The sequence below is a fragment of the Pelobates fuscus genome, chromosome 5 (genome assembly GCF_036172605.1).
Source record: "Pelobates fuscus isolate aPelFus1 chromosome 5, aPelFus1.pri, whole genome shotgun sequence".
Lineage (NCBI taxonomy): Eukaryota > Metazoa > Chordata > Amphibia > Anura > Pelobatidae > Pelobates > Pelobates fuscus.
In genome coordinates, this window is record NC_086321.1 from 64587401 (window position 1) to 64607732 (window position 20332).

General features: G+C 42.4%; 1 protein-coding gene across 3 annotated transcripts in view; it reads left to right on the top strand.

Annotated features, from left to right (window-relative positions):
• Positions 1–20332, top strand: part of NEDD4L (NEDD4 like E3 ubiquitin protein ligase) — a 347833-nt gene that overhangs the window by 110955 nt on the left and 216546 nt on the right. For all 3 annotated transcript variants that reach the window (XM_063453944.1, XM_063453945.1, XM_063453946.1), the window contains exon 2: positions 6781–6854. In XM_063453944.1, coding sequence (XP_063310014.1) covers positions 6781–6854 — 74 coding nt within the window. The remainder of the gene's footprint in view (positions 1–6780; positions 6855–20332) is intronic.

The following is a 20332-nucleotide window of genomic DNA, read 5'->3' on the forward strand; positions in this document are numbered from 1 at the left end:
AGGAAAATTACAGCTAAACACACCACGGAAATGTAAAAACAGCCCTGGTCCTTAACGGTAAGAAAATTGAAAAACGGTCTGGTCACTAAGGGGTTAAACCGTAACTACACATTGCAGACATCAACTCCTTTTTATTTAATTGTTTAAAAGACCCTCGCTTGATACACCAAAGTGATGCGATGTTTGTCTGGGTGGTGCTAATATTGTGTTTTGGGTGCCAGTACTCTTATATTGTAATGCAATTAGCCGTAGCTTATCAAGGCACGTAGGGTATTTATGCACGCCTTCAAAAGCTTGGGGTTTTCTCTGTGGCATTACATGATCTTTTTAGCTTAGGGTTGCTAGTGTAGTAGTTAATGCATTGTGAGAATTTAGGGGTGGGTTTAAGAGGAGGGCATTTCTGAGATTAGTTGGTGTTACAGCGCAGAGTGGCAGCGATTTTTAACTTCCACCACTATAGTGCCAGCAGGTGCTACTCGGATGTTTGACTCCCATTAATCCTTGGCAGACTGTAATATGTGTATGTCCTCGTTGTGCCGAAGGTTAGGATCTCCAGCATCAGATCAGAGGTGATCTGTGCACAATTTGTCCTAATTACAGGGTATCATTGCACAAATGATGCTGCTGTCTGTGCAGTACAGGATTCTAACACGATCTGCCAGTTGAAATAATGTTACTGTATCTCGCTGTAAAGTGTATTGTGTTAAGTACACCTGTCAGTGGTATACAAACACTTACTGTTTTACTCCTGCGTTTGCTGTACCTCTCCACTGTAATGCTTCTTCACAAGTGTTCACTTGTCATGACGGATTCATTTTCCTTTAACTGTACATCCCGTTTAAACTAATGTAAACTGTAGAGGTGCTAGGTATACTACTTGGTGCTGTATAAATATACGTACACTGTATAACTCCTGCACCCACGCCATAAAATAGCGTATTTGCCAAATAAAATTTAAATTTTTTAAAAAAACGTTTTATTTTCTTTTTGCTGATTTTTTTTTTTTTTTTTTTACACTACAAGATTCGGTCAGGTTTATCTCTATATAAAGCAACACAGTTTGCATTGATAAAATGCATTTAAGTAAATTACATTTACTTTTTTTGTTTATTTTCCATTGGATAGTACAGAGCCCCAGAGGTGACAAGGACACTTTTATGTATTTATTTTAAACAGAGGGCAAGCTGTGCTATCTTGTGCGCATGGTTTTGTAGATCGTGGCCACCAGATGGTTATCTGGTGTGCTTGCTTTAAAGGGCCACTATAGGCACCCAGACCACTTCAGCTCAATGAAGTGGTCTGGGTGCCAGGTCCAGCTAGGGTTAACCCTGCCTGCTGTAAACATAGCAGTTTCAGAGAAACACTAGGGTTAATCCAGCCTCTAGTGGCTGTCTCATTGTCCCCTGGCTTTCAATATGGTGGCATGAGATTGGCCACCACTGCTGCCCACTATATAGTTATCTCACATACATGATTTAGTAGCTCCTGCCCGCGAGTCAACTAAAACACAACTTCAAAATGCTTAGGGTGTATATATTTTACTATCTCATGGGTATGATCTACTAATTTGTGCTCAAGAAATAGTACAGCTTACGCACACACAAAGAAAGGCTCCATAGGATAGTCACAGTTTCTTGTTCCAAAATTAATGTTGATTTCTTAAAATAAATAAGTTACAAATTGTGAAAACTGGGGTTGCTTTTTCAAAACCGTAACCATAACATTATTAAAAAATTCAAATATTTCAATAAAATGTGCCATTTGAAGTAATCTGTGCAAATTATATATGGTTTATATACTGAATCTTATGTGCTATGAAATTAAATGATCCGTGTCGTAACTGGGAACAATTCCCCCAAATTACCTTTATTCACCACTTGGATACTTTGGTCTAAAATTATCAAATGTGGATTTCAATTTATTTTTCAATGATTACATTCTGGAGGTGTTCTGAAATAGGGATTTAATCATCATTTTTTTCTATTTGAATTAGGATTTGAATTAGTTTTATAATCCCCAAACTCAGTACCGCTGCCAACTAGTAGGTTACACTATTATCTTTCTGGGATAAAAGCATCAGATGCATTATTTAATATTTTCTATTTATTTGCTGAATAATACCGCAGGACATAGGGCACAGCGGGCTGCTAACACTTGAGGACCATGAGATCTTCTCATCTTCTTTGATTGCTAAACACATTTATTGCTGTTTAAAGACACATTACTATGGCATTATTGCTGTAGAGCTGTCTTATACACACAGACAACAACAATATTGTGCTCCTAGAATAGAGGGATTTGTGCCCAAATGGGAACTTTAATTATAAGAAATGCAAGCTGAGCTTAACACATTTGCCAGGCAAGAATAATTTAAAAAACCACTGGTACTCACACTGCTCTTCAAAGACTGAGGTATGTAAGGTGAGCCTGTTAAAGTAAAAGCAAACAAAGGCATAAACGTAAAGTGAAAACATGAGTTGAAGAACATAACCAAATTATTATTCAGGTGAGGTGGCATCTATAGCGGTTCTGGTAACTTAGGCGCGGGATGATATGGTAAGTCCCTGTTAAACCGACTCCCGACATTGGGAAGCACAGGCAATATGCTAAACAGTCCTTTGCGAGCATGTCTACAGGCAGATGTCGGAGTTGCTAGCTTCTACCCCTCCATGCTCTTTAAGGGCTCGATGTCCCCCCTCCAGGGGCCATTGGTTCTCAGGTATGTATTGCTTTGCCCTTCGTGGCCAACTTGAGGAGCTAGGAAGTGTGCTCTTGCGGGCCGACCATGTTATTCCCTTGGCACTGACGCTCACAGTGACCACGATATTCCTCCGTTTGGGAAACGCTGAGGCTTTGGGCTTAGGTTGTTGCTTTCGGTAAGCGTGCTTTCTCGAGTGGGGTTCGCTGCTTTGTTTTACCCTCCGTAGTGCCTCATGTTCCAGGCCGCTGGGTAGATAGCCGGTTTGGTGACTTAGTGCCGCAAAGGGGCTTTCTTGCCCTTTGTATTCTGCCGCTCTGTGCACCCTCTCGGAGTGTGAGTGTATTGGGCTCCATATGCTTTCGGAGCTGCATCCAGAATCGTCTGAAAGTTTCCTCCAGCCTTTCTAGACAGATATCTAGCCTGCTGTGTTGCATGCTGCAGGTCTTGCCCAGCTCAATAATGTCCAGGGAAGTGGGAACTTCCATCTTGGGTCATACAGGCGTGTGGTGGTAACGGCTGGAATCGGGCAAGTATAGTGAGAGCTGTAGATAGTTGCCCAGTGGGGACCGGGATAACCCCCGCCGGTCCAAGGGGGGGAGCTTGGGAGGTCGGCAGGGCCACTGTGTGGACTTTGGGGCGAGGAGAGCGGCCGTCTTCCCTCAGCTGGAGTCCCAGTAGGCTGCAGCAAGTCTGCTCCAGTTCCCGGAGGCCTATTTTTGTGAGTAAGACCTCGATCGTGTCCCCGTGGTACTCCGGACGGGGGTGGTGCACATTAGTAGGTATTCCCGCTTGGGAATCAGGATATTTTTCACAGGCTTAGCGAAATTGTCAGCTCATGTTCATGCGGCTAGTCAGCTCCTCGTCCAGGCTCCACCCTGCCGAACCATGTTTTTTTTACGCATGCTGTCAGTCACAGCCAGAGGAGATGTGGCAAGGGCTTCATAAACAGAAACAAAAGTGATGTAATGCCTAGATGGCAGAGAATTGAGCAGTGAGACTGCATGGGCATGATCTATGTACCAAAACCGCTTCATTAAGCTAATGTTGTTTTGGTTCCTATAGTCTCCTTTTAAAGTTATTTAACATCTATAACCTTATGGAGGTTTCAGAAGTAGTAAATGCTGCTTATTGGAATCAAGTATAGGGATGGAATAATATTATCCGGAAAGGATTGAAAAGGAAGTATTTTGCATTGTTTTATAATGGTCTCCTTGGAGGTGGCATTAAGATGTAAACTCATTGATTGCAGCAGTGACTATGTTGTTGCTGTGTATGAAGGTGGGTGTTTTGATATAACATAATGTCCTATATATGTGTTCTTTCTTACTTGTGTACCACACACGGGTATAAATGTGTGTCTTATACTGTGTATACAACTAACCACCTATGAGGGGGTTGCTTGCCACAAGCGTTACCGCCATTTATACTATAGATGAAAAACAAAATAAAGAAACAAATAAATATATAATTTCTTGGATACGTTGTTAAGAAAATTGGCAAGCACAAAGTATTTTATTTTGTCTTACCTGAAACTGACCTTTTCATATACACACGTTCTTAGAAGACTGGTACTGTTAATGTTTTCATTGTTTTGCTTTTTGATTTGTTGTTAAAAACATTGCTTTTATTGTCCATCGTTAAAGAGAGGATTGCAACTATTTTACAGCTCATTAACTTCTCGTCAACTACAGTATGGCCAAACGCCAATAGAGATTTCAATTGAACAACAATCATACCCAGGCTTGCCGGTATTACACAGGGTTTTAATTGCATTTCATAATGGCATACAGTGCAATGTTTCAACACTATAATTTATTTTATTTATGGACAGTCATGTACCAAGATCTGAGTCACTGGAGCCAGTACTGTAAATCCAATTAAAAAAAATGCCAATTTTAATTTTTTTTTTTAAATGTTACTTTTCCTTTAAGAACAATTTTAAGCCTTTTAACATAAATAAGTGCACAGGTCAGAATGCCATTGATTGAGCTGCGCGCTAATAGGGTAACGTTTCAAGAAATGCCATAAATAGGAAATTGTGCTTCATGACGACAGCATGGATTCGAAATGGTAGAAAGATCAAAGGTTTATAATGAAGGTGATGTATAAATATATATTGAAAAAAACAAAACCTTCCTTTCTTCCGGAAAGTTAAACCGTCAAGAGATGATCATTCCTGTAGTTGACCCCTATGTATGCCCATTTTTAATGTATCAAAAGAACACGCAGAATTGTACATTAACCTTTTATGGGCCCAGTGTTACAAATTGCCGTCATTGCTGTTCAGCCCTGAAGTTGTCAAATGATTTACATAGTTACATAGCTGCAAAGAGACTTGCGTCCATCAAGTTCAGCCTTCCTCACATATGTTTTTGCTCTTGATCCAAAAGAAGGCAAAAAAAAAACAACAATCTGAAGCGCGTTCAATTGCGTTATTGTAATATGATTTCATTATTCTATAACAGAGCCTTGTTGTTCATCAAAAGATTCAAATAAATAAGTACATGTACACACAGAGAATACAGCATCCTTGCTCAACTCTAAACTGGCTTCTAAGCCAACTGTAACAAGAACGTAAGTGCCTTGTTCCTGGGATGGGATTCCATAATTGTCCAGCTTATGTGGTTAGTTTCTTCTCCTCCATTGCCAGGGACCACTGGCACCTACCGGGCAGGTATAGACCCCTCTGCCTGAGCTACCTCCAACTACTGCCTTTGTAAAGATGGTGGCAACAGCTAGGCAAGTACTTTTGTAAAGACACTTTTGTTTTTGGCTTTTAGGCCAGCTCTTTACCTACAGGTCCCCAGTGCCAGGGAACGGGGTAGCTAGAGCTGCTCCTACAATTCTGCTTCTGGAATCTCTGAAAGGACCAGGCACAAGACACTGCTTCTAATGGAGCTACTACACAGTACTTTATTTCCACCTATCAGCATTACATTAGAGTTATGGTGACATACACTATACAATACATACAACTTAATTATATGAGGAATAGTATATGCAACCACATAACACAATAAGATATCATCTACAGAGGAGACATTGGGGGGGGACAATAAAATTATATGTAACTGAAAATACTAAATTGGAACAGCCACTATCAATCATGCAAGGAAGCCAGTATATATTCAGAAATAATACGGTGGGAAATTCCATAACATCCTTATACATCTGTGCATCTTTATTTAGCTGTCCAACGTGTATAAAGGCAACATTTCAATTGCTGTATTGGTCTTTATCAAGCTTGATAAAGACTGTTGCAGAGGTCGAAACGTTTTCGTAGTATACTTTGGGCACCAACATAAAGGTACACAGATTTATAAGGATGTGCTGGAATTTACTACTGTATTTTTTTTCTGAAGAACATTTTATTCATTCTGTCTGCATTACCATCATATGCAAACATGTGTAAACTATATTGGTGACTAGGAACAAAATGTGCCACCATTGGTCATCTGTCACCAGCACACAATGCTCTATCTACACATTATACATGGTAGTAGGTAAAGTTACACCTCCGACAGTTCTTAAACTCTGTACTGCATTTCTTCGTGAAATAAAGAGGTCGAGCACCATGACCACTTCAAATCACTGACGTGGTCAAGGTGCTTGGACTTACCCTTAAACGGATGGTTTTATAGACATTTCTGTGTAGCCAAACACTGTACCATTCAAGTCACCTTGATAATGTCACAAAATCCCCTGCACATTAACACAAGCAGCAGTTATAACAAATATTTTTAGAACATATGAAATAAGTGATTTTTCTTTTTTTCTTTCACAATTCTTTTTTTTTTTTTTGTTATTAAAGAGAACAACCTTAAAAATGTTCTAGTAACTTTTTCAGCCCAACGAACAAAGCTGGGGAGCTCTTGACTCTTACGCAAGAAGTGCTTGTTAGCTCTGCTCTTCTTTGCCTGTATTCATTATAAATGTTATGCTTGTGGCTGTCCGTAAAATGCAAGTGGAAAATGATTAAGATAAACTTTTAGGTTTTGCTTAACTTCTTAATTTTATTTTTAATCCCAAAACTGTTCAGATATGTGTCTTTAACCTTAAATATTATGTTCTCTTTACAGGAGGAATCTCGCATTCTTAGAGTGAAAATTGTCTCTGGTATTGACTTGGCAAAGAAGGATGTCTTCGGAGCCAGGTATTGTTTTTATACATTTGTTTACTTTGTATATATGAACGGATATTTTAATCCATTTTATAACTCTACAATGGAAAATGTTTTTGTTATTGTAAGCAATTGTGTCTTCGGTGAATGACCAGGGTACACTTTCATTTGATGAGATGCCGTTGGGGTGCATGACTTTCTTTTTAGAAGGTGCTGGCTGGGGTGTATCTAAGATGTATATTTTGCACCTCTTCTTTCTTTAAATTAATATAAATATATATGCATACCTATGGTTATTTCATAACTTGCCAATAACAATTTATGCAACCAAACATGTAATTTGGCACAATACCAAAGTATCTTTTTTACACAAACGCTTTTCTAACACGTTTTGTAGTATAACTTTATTGTGCGTTTTGTCTAGCTTTATTTTACACTTGGGTATTCTTTTTTGGATTTTTGGATGAACATGTTTTTTGTCCGAAAGACGAATGGATGAATATGAATTACAACAAATGAAACCAAGAACAAATTGCTTGTTAGACAAAATTTTTGTCCACGCAATAGTTTTTTTTATGTGTTATTTACATTTAAAAGGAGGGACCTATCGTCTTGCGGCTCCCTCCTTCTAATTTTTAAAAATAGAAGCATCGAGGAGCTGTGGTGAATACCCCCCTAATGCCCCTCCTCATCCTAGGCCTTTGTTGATCAATATGAGGGGGAGAGCTGCCACGGAGGCAGAGATACACTGTAGTGTCAGGGATACAGCTTTGAATTCCAAACACCTTAGTGTTATTTTTGTTATTTTAAGTGATTAAATAATATATGGCCAGAATTTTTCAAGTGGAATTTTTATTTTTTTTTATTTTTTTTTAACTAAAATGCAATTTTGTTAAAATGTTCTTAAAGCATGCAGTTACCATGGAAACTGGAATAAACCACAAATAAATACAAAGTGCAATTTTGGTGCAATCTCTCACTGTGCTCATATTATTGATATTTTGAAACCAGAGTTTATTACGTATGTTACTCTTCTGTGCAGTGAGTTGTTGCACAACTAATTTACCCTGAGTGTCTGTACAGATTAGAGAGTCTCAGCTGGCATCCGGGAAGTATCTGCGAAAATGTGTATCGCACAGTTGGTGGTCTAGAGAATTAAAAACAAACATATGTTCCTGCAGCTGGAAAATGGCAAATTAAGATTAAAAATCCTTGAGGAATGTACAAAATATCAGGGCTAATTAAGAATCCAGCATAATTAAAACTGTGTATATGAGAGAATTCTTGAACCACGAAGCTCTCTTCTTTATCACTATTGGTATGTGCAATGATACAGATGACATTTTGTAAAGCAGGAAAATCTTTCTTGGCTTTGATTCACCACTAATGAATTGTACCATTGCTGTGAATTGGACGTTTTTTTTTTTTGTTTGTTTGTTTTTAAATGTGTTTACTACTTAGGACATAGAGGTGCTTTTTGTTATCTCTCTGAAGAGATGACAGTAGGCTCTTATTCCATAATTGTTCTACCTGTCAGGAAATAGACTTCACTGATTCAGACAGAGATGCGTTCTCATTAGATTCATTCCCCAGGCCTGTAATTATTCATGTGTCTTACTGTTCTGTGCGTATATAAACCTTTGGTTTCCTGCAAAATAATTAGTTCTATCTTTGGAGAGTTTACTCTGTAGTGACAAGCTTGGATAGTTTTGTGGACACAGCAATCGTGGTGGTTTCTCCGTCCTTAGGATGATTTATTAGATCCCCAAGGTACTTGGCATCTCTAGTGCTTCAATTCTGTTAAATTTTTTGCCATACTTTTAATTGGTCGCATCGTTCATTACTTCGGGCCATTGTGAGTTAACCAATTTTTATAAAGTTTTACAAACTAACTCATTAGCACCGAATGTTGAATACAGTGTAGCATTAGAGATGAGCTTATATATTACTTTTCTTATAGTACTCTGACGGACTGTGATAAGTTGCAAACGTGTAATGTGTGTGTGTGTGTGTGTATTTACAGCCTGCATATTTACACATTTGGATGGCTGTTTGTACATTTATTTTTTACGTTTGACTGTGTCCCTGAGAGAGTCCATTGAGCTGAAGAGCTCTAGCATGAGAAAAAGACCCTGCGTTTGTTTTGTCTCTGGTTTCCATAAGTGGGATACCAGAGGACAAAATGCAAAGGCTGCTTGTGGGATTGCGTGTATGTAGAGTGAGCCGATTGTGGTGTTTTGACGTAGGGGGGAGGAGGAAAGAACACTATGGGACGTGTGGGGGAGGAGGAAATAACACTATGGGACGTGTGGGGGAGGAGGAAATAACACTATGGGACGTGTGGGGGAGGAATAAAGAACACTATGGGACGTGTGGGGGAGGAGGAAAGAACACTATGGGACGTGTGGGGGAGGAGGAAAGAACACTATGGGACGTGTGGGGGAGGAGGAAAGAACACATGGGACGTGTGGGGGAGGAGGAAAGAACACTATGGGACGTGTGGGGGAGGAGGAAAGAACACTATGGGACGTGTGGGGGAGGAGGAAAGAACACTATGGGACGTGTGGGGGAGGAGGAAAGAACACTATGGGACGTGTGGGGGAGGAGGAAAGAACACTATGGGACGTGTGGGGGAGGAGGAAAGAACACTATGGGACGTGTGGGGGAGGAGGAAAGAACACTATGGGACGTGTGGGGGAGGAGGAAAGAACACTATGGGACGTGTGGGGGAGGAGGAAAGAACACTATGGGACGTGTGGGGGAGGAGGAAAGAACACTATGGGATGTGTGGGGGAGGAGGAAAGAACACTATGGGACGTGTGGGGGAGGAGGAAAGAACACTATGGGACGTGTGGGGGAGGAGGAAAGAACACTATGGGACGTGTGGGGGAGGAGGAAAGAACACTATGGGACGTGTGGGGGAGGAGGAAAGAACACTATGGGACGTGTGGGGGAGGAGGAAATAAACTATGGGACGTGTGGGGGAGGAGGAAAGAACACTATGGGACGTGTGGGGGAGGAGGAAAGAATACTATGGGACGTGTGGGGGAGGAGGAAAGAACACTGGGACGTGTGGGGGAGGAGGAAAGAACACTATGGGACGTGTGGGGGAGGAGGAAAGAACACTATGGGACGTGTGGGGGAGGAGGAAAGAACACTATGGGACGTGTGGGGGAGGAGGAAAGAACACTATGGGACGTGTGGGGGAGGAGGAAAGAACACTATGGGACGTGTGGGGGAGGAGGAAAGAACACTATGGGACGTGTGGGGGAGGAGGAAAGAATACTATGGGACGTGTGGGGGAGGAGGAAAGAACACTATGGGACGTGTGGGGGAGGAGGAAATAAACTATGGGACGTGTGGGGGAGGAGGAAAGAAACTATGGGACGTGTGGGGGAGGAGGAAAGAAACTATGGGACGTGTGGGGGAGGAGGAAAGAAACTATGGGATAGGTGGGGAGGAGGAAAAGACGACTATGGGACGGGTGGGGGAGGAAGAAAGAAGACGACCATGGGACGGGTGGGGGAGGAAGAAAGAAGACGACCATGGGACGGGTGGGGGAGGAAGAAAGAAGACGACTATGGGACGGGTGGGGGAGGAGGAAAGAAGACTGGGACGGGTGGGGGAGGAGGAAAAGACGACTATGGGACCGGTGGGGGAGGAAGAAAGAAGACGACTATGGGACGGGTGGGGGAGGAAGAAAGAAGACGACTATGGGACGGGTGGGGGAGGAAGAAAGAAGACGACTATGGGACGGGTGGGGGAGGAAGAAAGAAGAACACTATGGGACGGGTGGGGGGTGGAAGAAAGAAGAACACTATGGGACGGGTGGGGGGTGGAAGAAAGAAGAACACTATGGGACGGGTGGGGGGTGGAAGAAAGAAGAACACTATGGGACGGGTGGGGGGTGGAAGAAAGAAGAACACTATATGGGACGGGTGAGGGGTGGAAGAAAGAACACTATGGGACGGGTGGGGGGTGGAAGAAAGAAGAACACTATAGGACGGGTGGGGGAGGAGGAAATACAACTGTGGGAGGGTGGGGGGTAAATGTACAGATAATCTGTAAGCAAATTATTGGTATCTGCTCTAAAAAATAAATAAAAATCAATATCGGTCAATCCCTGTTCCCCCTCTCTCTTCTTACCTTTTCCCAGGGAGGGGGGAAGATTGCAGCCCTTGTGGTCCGATTAATTGAGCGAGATCCGGAGCATTGACGGCAACTCTTCAACCTCACGATAGGAAGGACCCTGTGGAGCTGCTAGATAGAGCTTCCGGGTCTTCTCTCTCATCCCTCCTACCTCCCGGACTGCTCGGTAAAGTGCCTGTGGGACGGTGAGGGAGATCTTTGATCTCCCCACTGGCCCATGAGGGCACACAGCAGGATTGCGCTGGCCCATGGCCATTGTGGCCCACTGGACGTTTGCCCGATGGCCAGTCCGGGCAAACGTCCCACCTTTTGAAGTCTATATAAAAAGGGAGAGTTGGTTGGGTTTCTAGGCAGAACGCAAGGAGTAAACTGGGAGGAAGGAGTAGATATAGGCTGGCAACAAACCCCTCCCACAACTCCAGGCATACATTGATTCAATGCATCTCTATGAGGAGGTGCTGATTCCCAAAACGGTGTTTGGCCTCGCCCCCATGCTGCCTCCTTGCCGATTTCAACCAATCTGCACTTACAATAAGGTGAGTTTTAACATTTTCTAAGGGGTGAGTAAGGGGGGCAAGCCACCTAACTAGCGGATTAAACACTATAGGGTCAGGAATACATGTTTGTGTTCCTGACCCTATAGTGTTCCTTTGAATTGTGTTTGTTGTTTTTTTTTTTAAATTACACATGTTTGCGTATGTTCTGAAAAAGTGACGGAAAGTGAATCCGATAGCATAACAGAACCATTACATTTTTACAACATCCATTTACCCTATGAAAGGATCAGAGTAAATAAAAGTAGGTGATCGCGGGTGATAAATGAGTTAGTGCAAATATCCATAAAGGAGCAAACAAGCATTTACAAGTGAAAAAACATTAAGTGAAAAAAAAAAGGCGTGTAAGATTATCTGCTCAACCAGACTTACCAGCCTAGCATATTGACTCACTTTATGAGGCTAGCGTTAAATAATTTTTCCCACGTTCAATAATTAAATGCTTTCTGTAGGGTTACCATATAGGGGCCCTATTATCAGTGAATATGTGGATGACCAGGTCGACGTCATGCCCTTGTAATCTACACATTTAGTGGTTAACGTGACCTATTTAGGAAAGAAGCACTGACATTACACCTTAAATTGTATCATGTGCCATGTAGAATTGGCTGGCAGGGATAGGTAATGGAAGGGTCTAAATACATTAAGAACATTGCACATTGCCCAGGTTATTTTGCCTTTACCGTGTCACTCTTTACCTGCATTAAAAAAAAAAACACTGCAGCTATCTTCCTCTTTGTCATCAAAGATCCCTGCACCTCTTTGTTTCCAAAGATAGACTGATCTGGGCATGGGTCCTGTGAACGGTATATAGTGAGTAGACTACTAGCAAATGCTTTATGGTGGCATTCAGTTTATTGAGCATTTTCAATCAGTAGATAACACAAGTGTCATTGCATTGGCAAACCAATTTACATATCCCATAAAACCAGCAGTGGACTGTGGAATAAGACAGTTTCGTGATCAGTAGAGCCTCTCCCTTGTTTCGGAGCAGGGTGTCTGCTGATTGTATTCTATTAGCAGAAGCAGCAGGGATATGGGAGGTATCTTTTATTTTTTTCCAAGTGTGTGCGTGTTCTGAGAAACGTACAGTGGCTTACTAACTCTAATTTATGCAGGAATTGTATCAGAGGATTGGAGAAAAGAAGATATTGTGCCTGTATTTAAAAAGGGTTCAAAAGCTCAACCTAGAAACTGTGAGCTCCACAGTTCGGTCCTGTGTCCACTTCTCTTTTAATCTGTTTGTTTTTAAATGATCTTGAAGTGGGAATTGGAAGTTATTTGTTGTTGTTTGCAGATTACACAAAACTCTGTACGATAATACAGTCTGAACATAGTAAAACTTCACTACCGAGGGATTTGGAGAAATTGGGGGACTTGGGCAGGCAAGCGGCAAATGAGATTCAATTTAGATAAATGCAAAAACATGCATTTTGGAATAAGGAACACATAAGCCAATAAGTTAGGGATAACATTAAATGATCACTATAGGGTCAGGAACACAAACATGTCTTCCTGACCCTATAGTGTTAAAACCACCATCTAGCCCCCCTGGGCCCTTCATGCCTCCATAAATATAGCAAAATCTTACTGTATTCAAGCCTGCAGCTGTAGATCTCCATGCTGTTTGCCTCAGAAAAACAAGTTGTCTGCTGACATCAGCAGAAGTGGTGGCCTGATCCAATCACAATGCTTCCCCATAGGATTGGCTGAGACTGACAAGGAGGCAGATCAGGGGCAGAGCCAGCATGATTCAAACACAGCCCTGGCCAATCAGCATCTCCTCATAGAGATGAACTGAATCAATGAATCTCTATGAGGAAAGTTCAGTGTCTGCATGCAGAGGGTGGAGACACTGAATGTTTGGATGCATTTTAGGCAGCCATGACCCAGGAAGAATCTCTAACAGCCATCTGGGGAGTGGCCAGTGAAGTTATCCCTAAGCTGTAATGTAAACACTGCATTTTCTCTGAAAAGACAGTGTTTACAGCAAAAAGCCTGAAGGTAATGATACTACTCACCAGAACAAATTCAATAAGCTGTAGTTGTTCTGGTGACCACAGTGTCCCTTTAAGTGAAAAGGACTTGGGAACAATTATTTTACAAAAAAATTAGATATTGGAAGCTGCTCATATATTTAGTCCATATCTTACGGAGTGGAAGGGTTAACCCTTTGTGAAAATAGGATATAAAGCAAAATCTGTCCTAATAAATCAATTGGTAAATAATTAGTAACACATAAAATATAACGTTTTAATTCGAATATTTTAAAATAAGGATAGAATAACCTTAGAACACGGGGATACTGGGAATAAAGGAATATATACAGGGGATAAGGTATATATGCACAGGATAATACTAAATAATAAATATACACAAGATAATATCGAATAATAAGTACCTATAAGGGGTGAACAGTGAGGATAATATAGAGTACGGAGTTCCCCCAGAAATAAGCCATAAGTTTATATCAGTTATGTAAACTTCTCATCAGAAGGAATAGTTACTTTTCCAATATAGTCATATGGCTGGAAAATGAAACAAACTGAACGGATACTTATATCTGAAACAATGTCACAGAAGATATGTCTATTTAACTAAAATAATAAGTAAAATAAAAATCAAAACAGAACAGGGGGAATGTCACCTAAATGTCTTGTTAGGTAAAGCAAAACTTTAAGTGAAGTCTCGTCAAAACAAATCCCCTAAAGAAAAAGAAAATAAACAAGATAATACTCCTGCAAATAATAGGGATATCCAAGCTTATAAGTTTCATAGGTTTACTGAAACGAGAGATAGATATATATATATAGCTGGTACTGATATTAAAAAGAGAAGCCCCAATCTGTATGACGATAGTTTGTAATGTCTTTTTGATAAGTCTTTCGGTTAATAAATGCCGCTATCTGTCAGGAATAACTAACCCTGCATCTGTGCCTTCAAGGGCACCTAATATCCAGAATAAGCTATGGACACTGCAATTCCCTATAACTGCACTAACTGAACTCTTGCATTAGCTGCCCCTCTACAAAATAGCCTACCTTCTACCACCAAACAGTCAGGTGTATAAAGAATATCAGAGGTAAGTAGAATTGCCGAGTTAGAAGTAGGAGAGGAGAGATTTGGCTAAAGAGGATAAGAGCAGTGGAGCCCCGACGCACGTTTCACCAGTTAGGTGGCTCTTTAAGGGTGTTCTAAGGTTATTCTATCCTTATTTTTAAATATCCAAATTAAATATTATATTTTATGTGTTACTATTTACTAATTGATTTATTAGGACAGATTTTGCTATTTTGCTCTCTATATCCTGGGAACAATTAATGATCACCAACTAGGTAACAGTATGACGGTCTGCCTTGCCAAATGCTGGTAAGGTGCTTTCATGTATAAAAGGGGTATTGATTCAAGTGATCAAAATATAATTTCGCCTCTTTATAAATCAATGGTAAAACCCAATTTTGACAGCAGTTTTAAAGAAGGATATTGCAGAACTAGAAAATTAGTAAGGGGATGGAAAGCATTAGTTACATAGTTACATAGTTACATAGTTAGATAGCTGAAAAAAGACTTGCGTCCATCAAGTTCAGCCTTCCTCACACCTGTTTTTTGCTGTTGATCCAAAAGGAAAAAAAAAACAAAAAAAAACCCCCAGTTTGAAGCACAATTTTGCAACAAGCTAGGGCAAAAAATTATGAAGTTATGAAGAAAGACTAGAAAAAAATGGATCTGTTTTCTTTAGAATATTGATGTCTCAGAGGGGTTATGATGGCATTATCCAAATATATGCAGAGCCAGTACAAATCAATTTGTGCTAACTTGTTCATTAGCAGAAATATGCAACAGACAAGAGGCCTTCCATTAAGACTGGAAAAAAAGGTTATTTCACTTACAGCAGAGGGAAGGGTTTATAACAGGAAGAAAAATAAAGATGTAGAATTCTCTGCCTAAAGAGGTTGTCTTATCAGGTTCTATCGATATTAAAAATAAATAAATAAAAGGCCTTGATGCTTGTGTGCAAAAAGTGAATATTCAGTGACCTAACTGATATGTGAACAGTTTGTTTATCCAAGGAGAAATCGGATTTCAATTTTTTCCTTTTTGTAGCATATATGGAATTTACTAAAATTTTATTTTTTTTGTTTTTCCTTCTTTTAGGTCAACAGCATAAAGGAATGGTTTTCAAGATTGAACTTGATGGAAATGTCTTTTTTTTTCAATCTTGATCACCGTCTACTAAAACTAGAATCAGTCTGTTTAACGAAGATAAATTGTAATTTTTTCTAAATTAAACCATGTAGTTTAAAGACACATTACTTTGAGTATTACTGTTGTGTATACACTCACACACCAATGTGGAAAATGTTGGGAGGTTTGTGTCCCAAGGCCTATGGGACTCAATGTGTCTTTAATTTTAGGAGAGCCACATAATGAGCTATTTTCATTATTTGTGGTGTATCAAAGTAATATTTGTATGACATATTAAGGAATGGGGGGGCATATGAATGGGAGATATTCATCTAAAATACTGCTCTCCTAATGAAAATCAGAAGAAAATCAGAATCTGGGGCAGTACAATATATCTGTCTTCACAATGCTATGTTAAGACCTTAACCATGCAAATGCATAGCCCAAGTGTGTGGCATTTGAAGGGTTATAATAAATATCAGGTTTCCTTTGTCCATTTCCATTCTGCTTACACGGGATATACTTTAGTAACAATCACAGTGTACCACTCTGGCTGTGCCAACACTATGCTTCATTACATGTTGCTGTCCTGGCATTCTGTCCAATCTCCTCTGTTTAGTTTTGTGTGTAGAAATGCAGATGTCTGGGGGGCGTGGTCTGCGGTAGGAGCGAGCTGGACGTGTCCGTGTGAAGCTCCGCCGGGATCGCCGGACCAACAGCCGATAATAGCCACAGACCGTGAGTTTATTACTAATTAACTACCGGGGAACCCGAGATGGACAAACGGGCCCCGAAAAAACAATCGAAAAAGCTCACTGACCAGGGCGCCATGGTGACAGATCTTTTTGCGGCCTCCCGCGTTATGAGAAATACCACCCAAGATGGCGGACGGGAGAGCACGGGAGGGCCCCGATCTCCTCCTAGCCCGGGCTCCAGTGCGGCACTTGGACCCCAAGAGCCGGATGCCAAACAGATACTGGCAACCTTAGCTGAGGTGAGGTCCTACCTGGCGACGGAAATAGCCAGGAATACCGCCGAAGTCAAGGCGGAGATTCATGCGCTGGGGAACAGAACTGCAGTCCTGGAACAGCGAGTGGAGTCCACGGTGGAAGCTCACAACGCTGTTGCTGCTCAGATTAACCTATTAAGTCCAGGTTAGCGGCGGCTGAATCAGCGTTGGATGACCTGGGCAACCGCTCGCAAAGGAATAACATCAGGCTGCGGGGTCTGCCAGAACAGGAGGGGGACGGCTCCCTGATTGAGGTGGTCTCCATATTTAAACCGCTCCTCCCAAATATACCGGAAAGCCACTGGCACATTGAAAGAGCGCACCGTGCACTGCGAGCCCACCGGGCTAATGATAGCAGGCCCAGAGATGTCATCATCAAGTTTCTATTTTTCCAGACGAAGGAAGCTTTGATGAGATACAGAAGAGAAGGCCAAATTAAGTATAAAGGAACTGAACTGGCCTTGTATCAAGACCTAACGCCGGGCACCCTGCAGCAACGGCGGGAATGGCGGCCTATAACGGAATTGCTTCAGCGGCATTCCATTAAATATGCGTGGGGCCATCCGTTTCGGCTGATGGCCTTTAAGGACGGGCGCTCCAAGATCCTGCACCCGGGCGGCGATCCGGTGTAATTTCTACACGAGCTGGGGGTGCGAGACATGGGAGATATCTTGGTTCCTGATGCAGCGACGGTGACGGTACATCCCCTCCCCCGATATTGGTACACGGCGGGTGAGTGAGGTCAGAAGGGAATTTTCGATCGTTTAGGGGCCAGTTTCCCGTGGGGGATAGCCCCCAAGTGAGCTGGCTGGCTGGGGGGTGCTATGCATCCTGATTTTGGGAGGAGGGGTTATCTTTTTCTTGGCGGGCACGTTTTTCTATTTTTGGTTTAGGGGTTCTTTTGCCCGCTGGGTCAGAGTCCTTCGTACTCGGCGAGAGGCTCTCTTTCGGGGGGTTCCGATTTTTTGTCGGGTCAATGCCATACAGATCCTACAGACATAGCAAAGGTATTTACCGAATTTTTTACTAAACTGTACAATCATTCCACAACAGACCCAGCCGGAATGCGAAGTGAAAGCGATAGAACACGCACTTTCCTTGCTGGACTTATCAAAACTAAGTGGGGCGGAGGTTGACGGCTTGAGGAAACCTATCTCGGCAGAGGAAGTAGATGTGTCGATCTCTGCATTGAAGAGTAACAAGGCACCGGGACCAGACGGCTTTGATGGCTCCTATTATAAATCTTTCGGGAAGAACTAGTTCCGTATCTGGAAGCTTGGTTTAACAAATTGATAGATGGAGGTCCCCCTGATAGGGACATGTCACTAGCTGATATTGTCTTATTACCGAAACTGGGACGGGATCTGTCGTTCCCAGAAAACTTCCGCCCGATATCCTTAATCAACCACGATTTCAAAATACTGGCGAAAATTCTGGCCGCTAGGATAAACCCGATGCTACCTCGATTGGTCCACCCGGACCAAGTGGGGTTTATACCAAATAGACAACTTTTTGAGAATACCAGACGTAATGTAGACCTCATATGTGGACAAACCACCAGGAAAATACCGACGATGTTACTGTCGTTGGACGCCGAAAAGGCGTTCGACAGGGTTAAATGGCCTTACTTATTTACAATGCTGGATCATTTTGGCTTCCCAGCTTAGTTTAAAACGGCGGTACGAGCCATGTATACCAACGTCAGGGCGCAAATTCGCATTTCGGGTGCAAGGATCTATCCATTCGATCTGAGTAACGGCACTAGACAGGGCTGCCTGCTGTCACCCTTGTTGTTCGCTTTATCATTAGAACCACTTCTTCAGGCAATACGCGCGGCCTCGGACATTAAAGGAGTAGACGTCGGAGGGCAAAGATATGTGGTGTCGGCGTTCGCAGATGACGTACTAATGACTCTGACTGAGCCAAGGGAATCTATGGTGGCGCTAACAGATGTATTGAAGGACTTTGGAGAATTGTCCGGATACAAGGTAAACATGGACAAGTCCAGCGTGCGTGTTGCCTTTAGGTATGCCTGAGCGGGACGTCGCTCACATAGGGGCAACGTATAACTTACGAATAGCAAACGATCACATAAAATACTTAGGCATACAACTAACAGCAGACCCAACTAAATTGTTTCAACAGAATTATACCCTGCTGATTAGGACATGGAGCAATGGACAGATAAGACAATTTCCTGGATAGGGAGGATTCATTCTGTGAAAATGAATGTGCTCCCTAGAATATTGTTCTTGTTTCAGGCACTCCCGATTAGAGTAACCAGATCTGACTTGGGTCCACTTCAACAAACAATAGGCAAATTGATATGGCAGAACAAGAAACATAGGGTCTCAAGCAACATTCTTTACCGAGCTAATGACAGGGGCGGCCTAGGCCTTCCACACCTACATTTTTATTATAAGGCAGCCCAACTGGCCCAGGTGGCACTGTGGCACTCTCCGCCGCAGGAAAGGAGATGGGTGGACCTGGTAGCGTCCCTTATGGGGATGGATATGCCTCAGTTCTATATGTGGACCCCTAAAGAGCACAGGCCAAACATCGAGTGCCCTGTCCAGCGATTCTCAACTCCTTGAGGATATGGGACATGGCCGCCCCGAAGTACGGCCTGGCGTCCTCCCCCTCTCCAATGACCCCCTTGCTGAGGAATGACGGTTTTAGAGGTATAGAACGGGCAGGGTTACAGAGATTGCACCAGCTGTTTGACGTTTGAGGATTTACAAAACAAAACGCCTTTGCGACCCTTTGATTTTTTTTTTTAGATACCTCCAGATTAGAGCTTATGCCCAAGACACTCAGGTTAAACGAGTCGCAGAAACACCGATGACGTTCTTTGAAAGAATGTGTGCGAAGGAACAATTCCCGAGCAGACTGATTTCACTTCTTTATTCACAGTTGTGCAATAACACTTTAGAATGGGGAGGACTTACATATATAGACCAATGGGAGGCGGATTTGGGAGAGACGCTGGAAGTGGTAGAGTGGCAGGAAATATGGGAGGCGGCCACGCAGTCCTCCATGTGTGTCTCGCTGCAGGAACAATCATATAAGATGCTATTTCGATGGTATACTACACCGGTAAAGTTAAGCCGTATGAATCAAACTACTACTGACCTATGTTGGCGGGGGTGCGGTCTCAAAGGCACATATGTTCACATGTGGTGGGAATGCCCAATAGCACAAGTCTTTTGGTGGCGAATTGCGCAGTTATTGCGAGACATATTCGAGAGAGAGGTTAAGCTAGACCCATGGGTGTTCTTGCTAGCTAGATCTATGGAAAACTCGACAAAAGCGGAACAGACCCTATTGCATAAGGTGAACCTGGCCGCTAGGAGAGCTTTGGCACAGGTGTGGCTGCGGAGCGAGGCTCTGGAAATTGCTGTGGTAATCCGGAAGGTTAAAGATAATTATCTCATGGATGACCTCACGTCCCGGGTTAAAAAATCAAAAAAGTTTGGGGCCCTTGGATGGCCAGTGCAGCAAGTGCTTGATGCGTACACAAAAGAGACCTCCCAGGATGGGATTTAATCAATAGGATACGGGCTGCCCTGACTTCCCCCGCACCTCCCTCCTCCACCGCTTTTCTAATTCTCTCA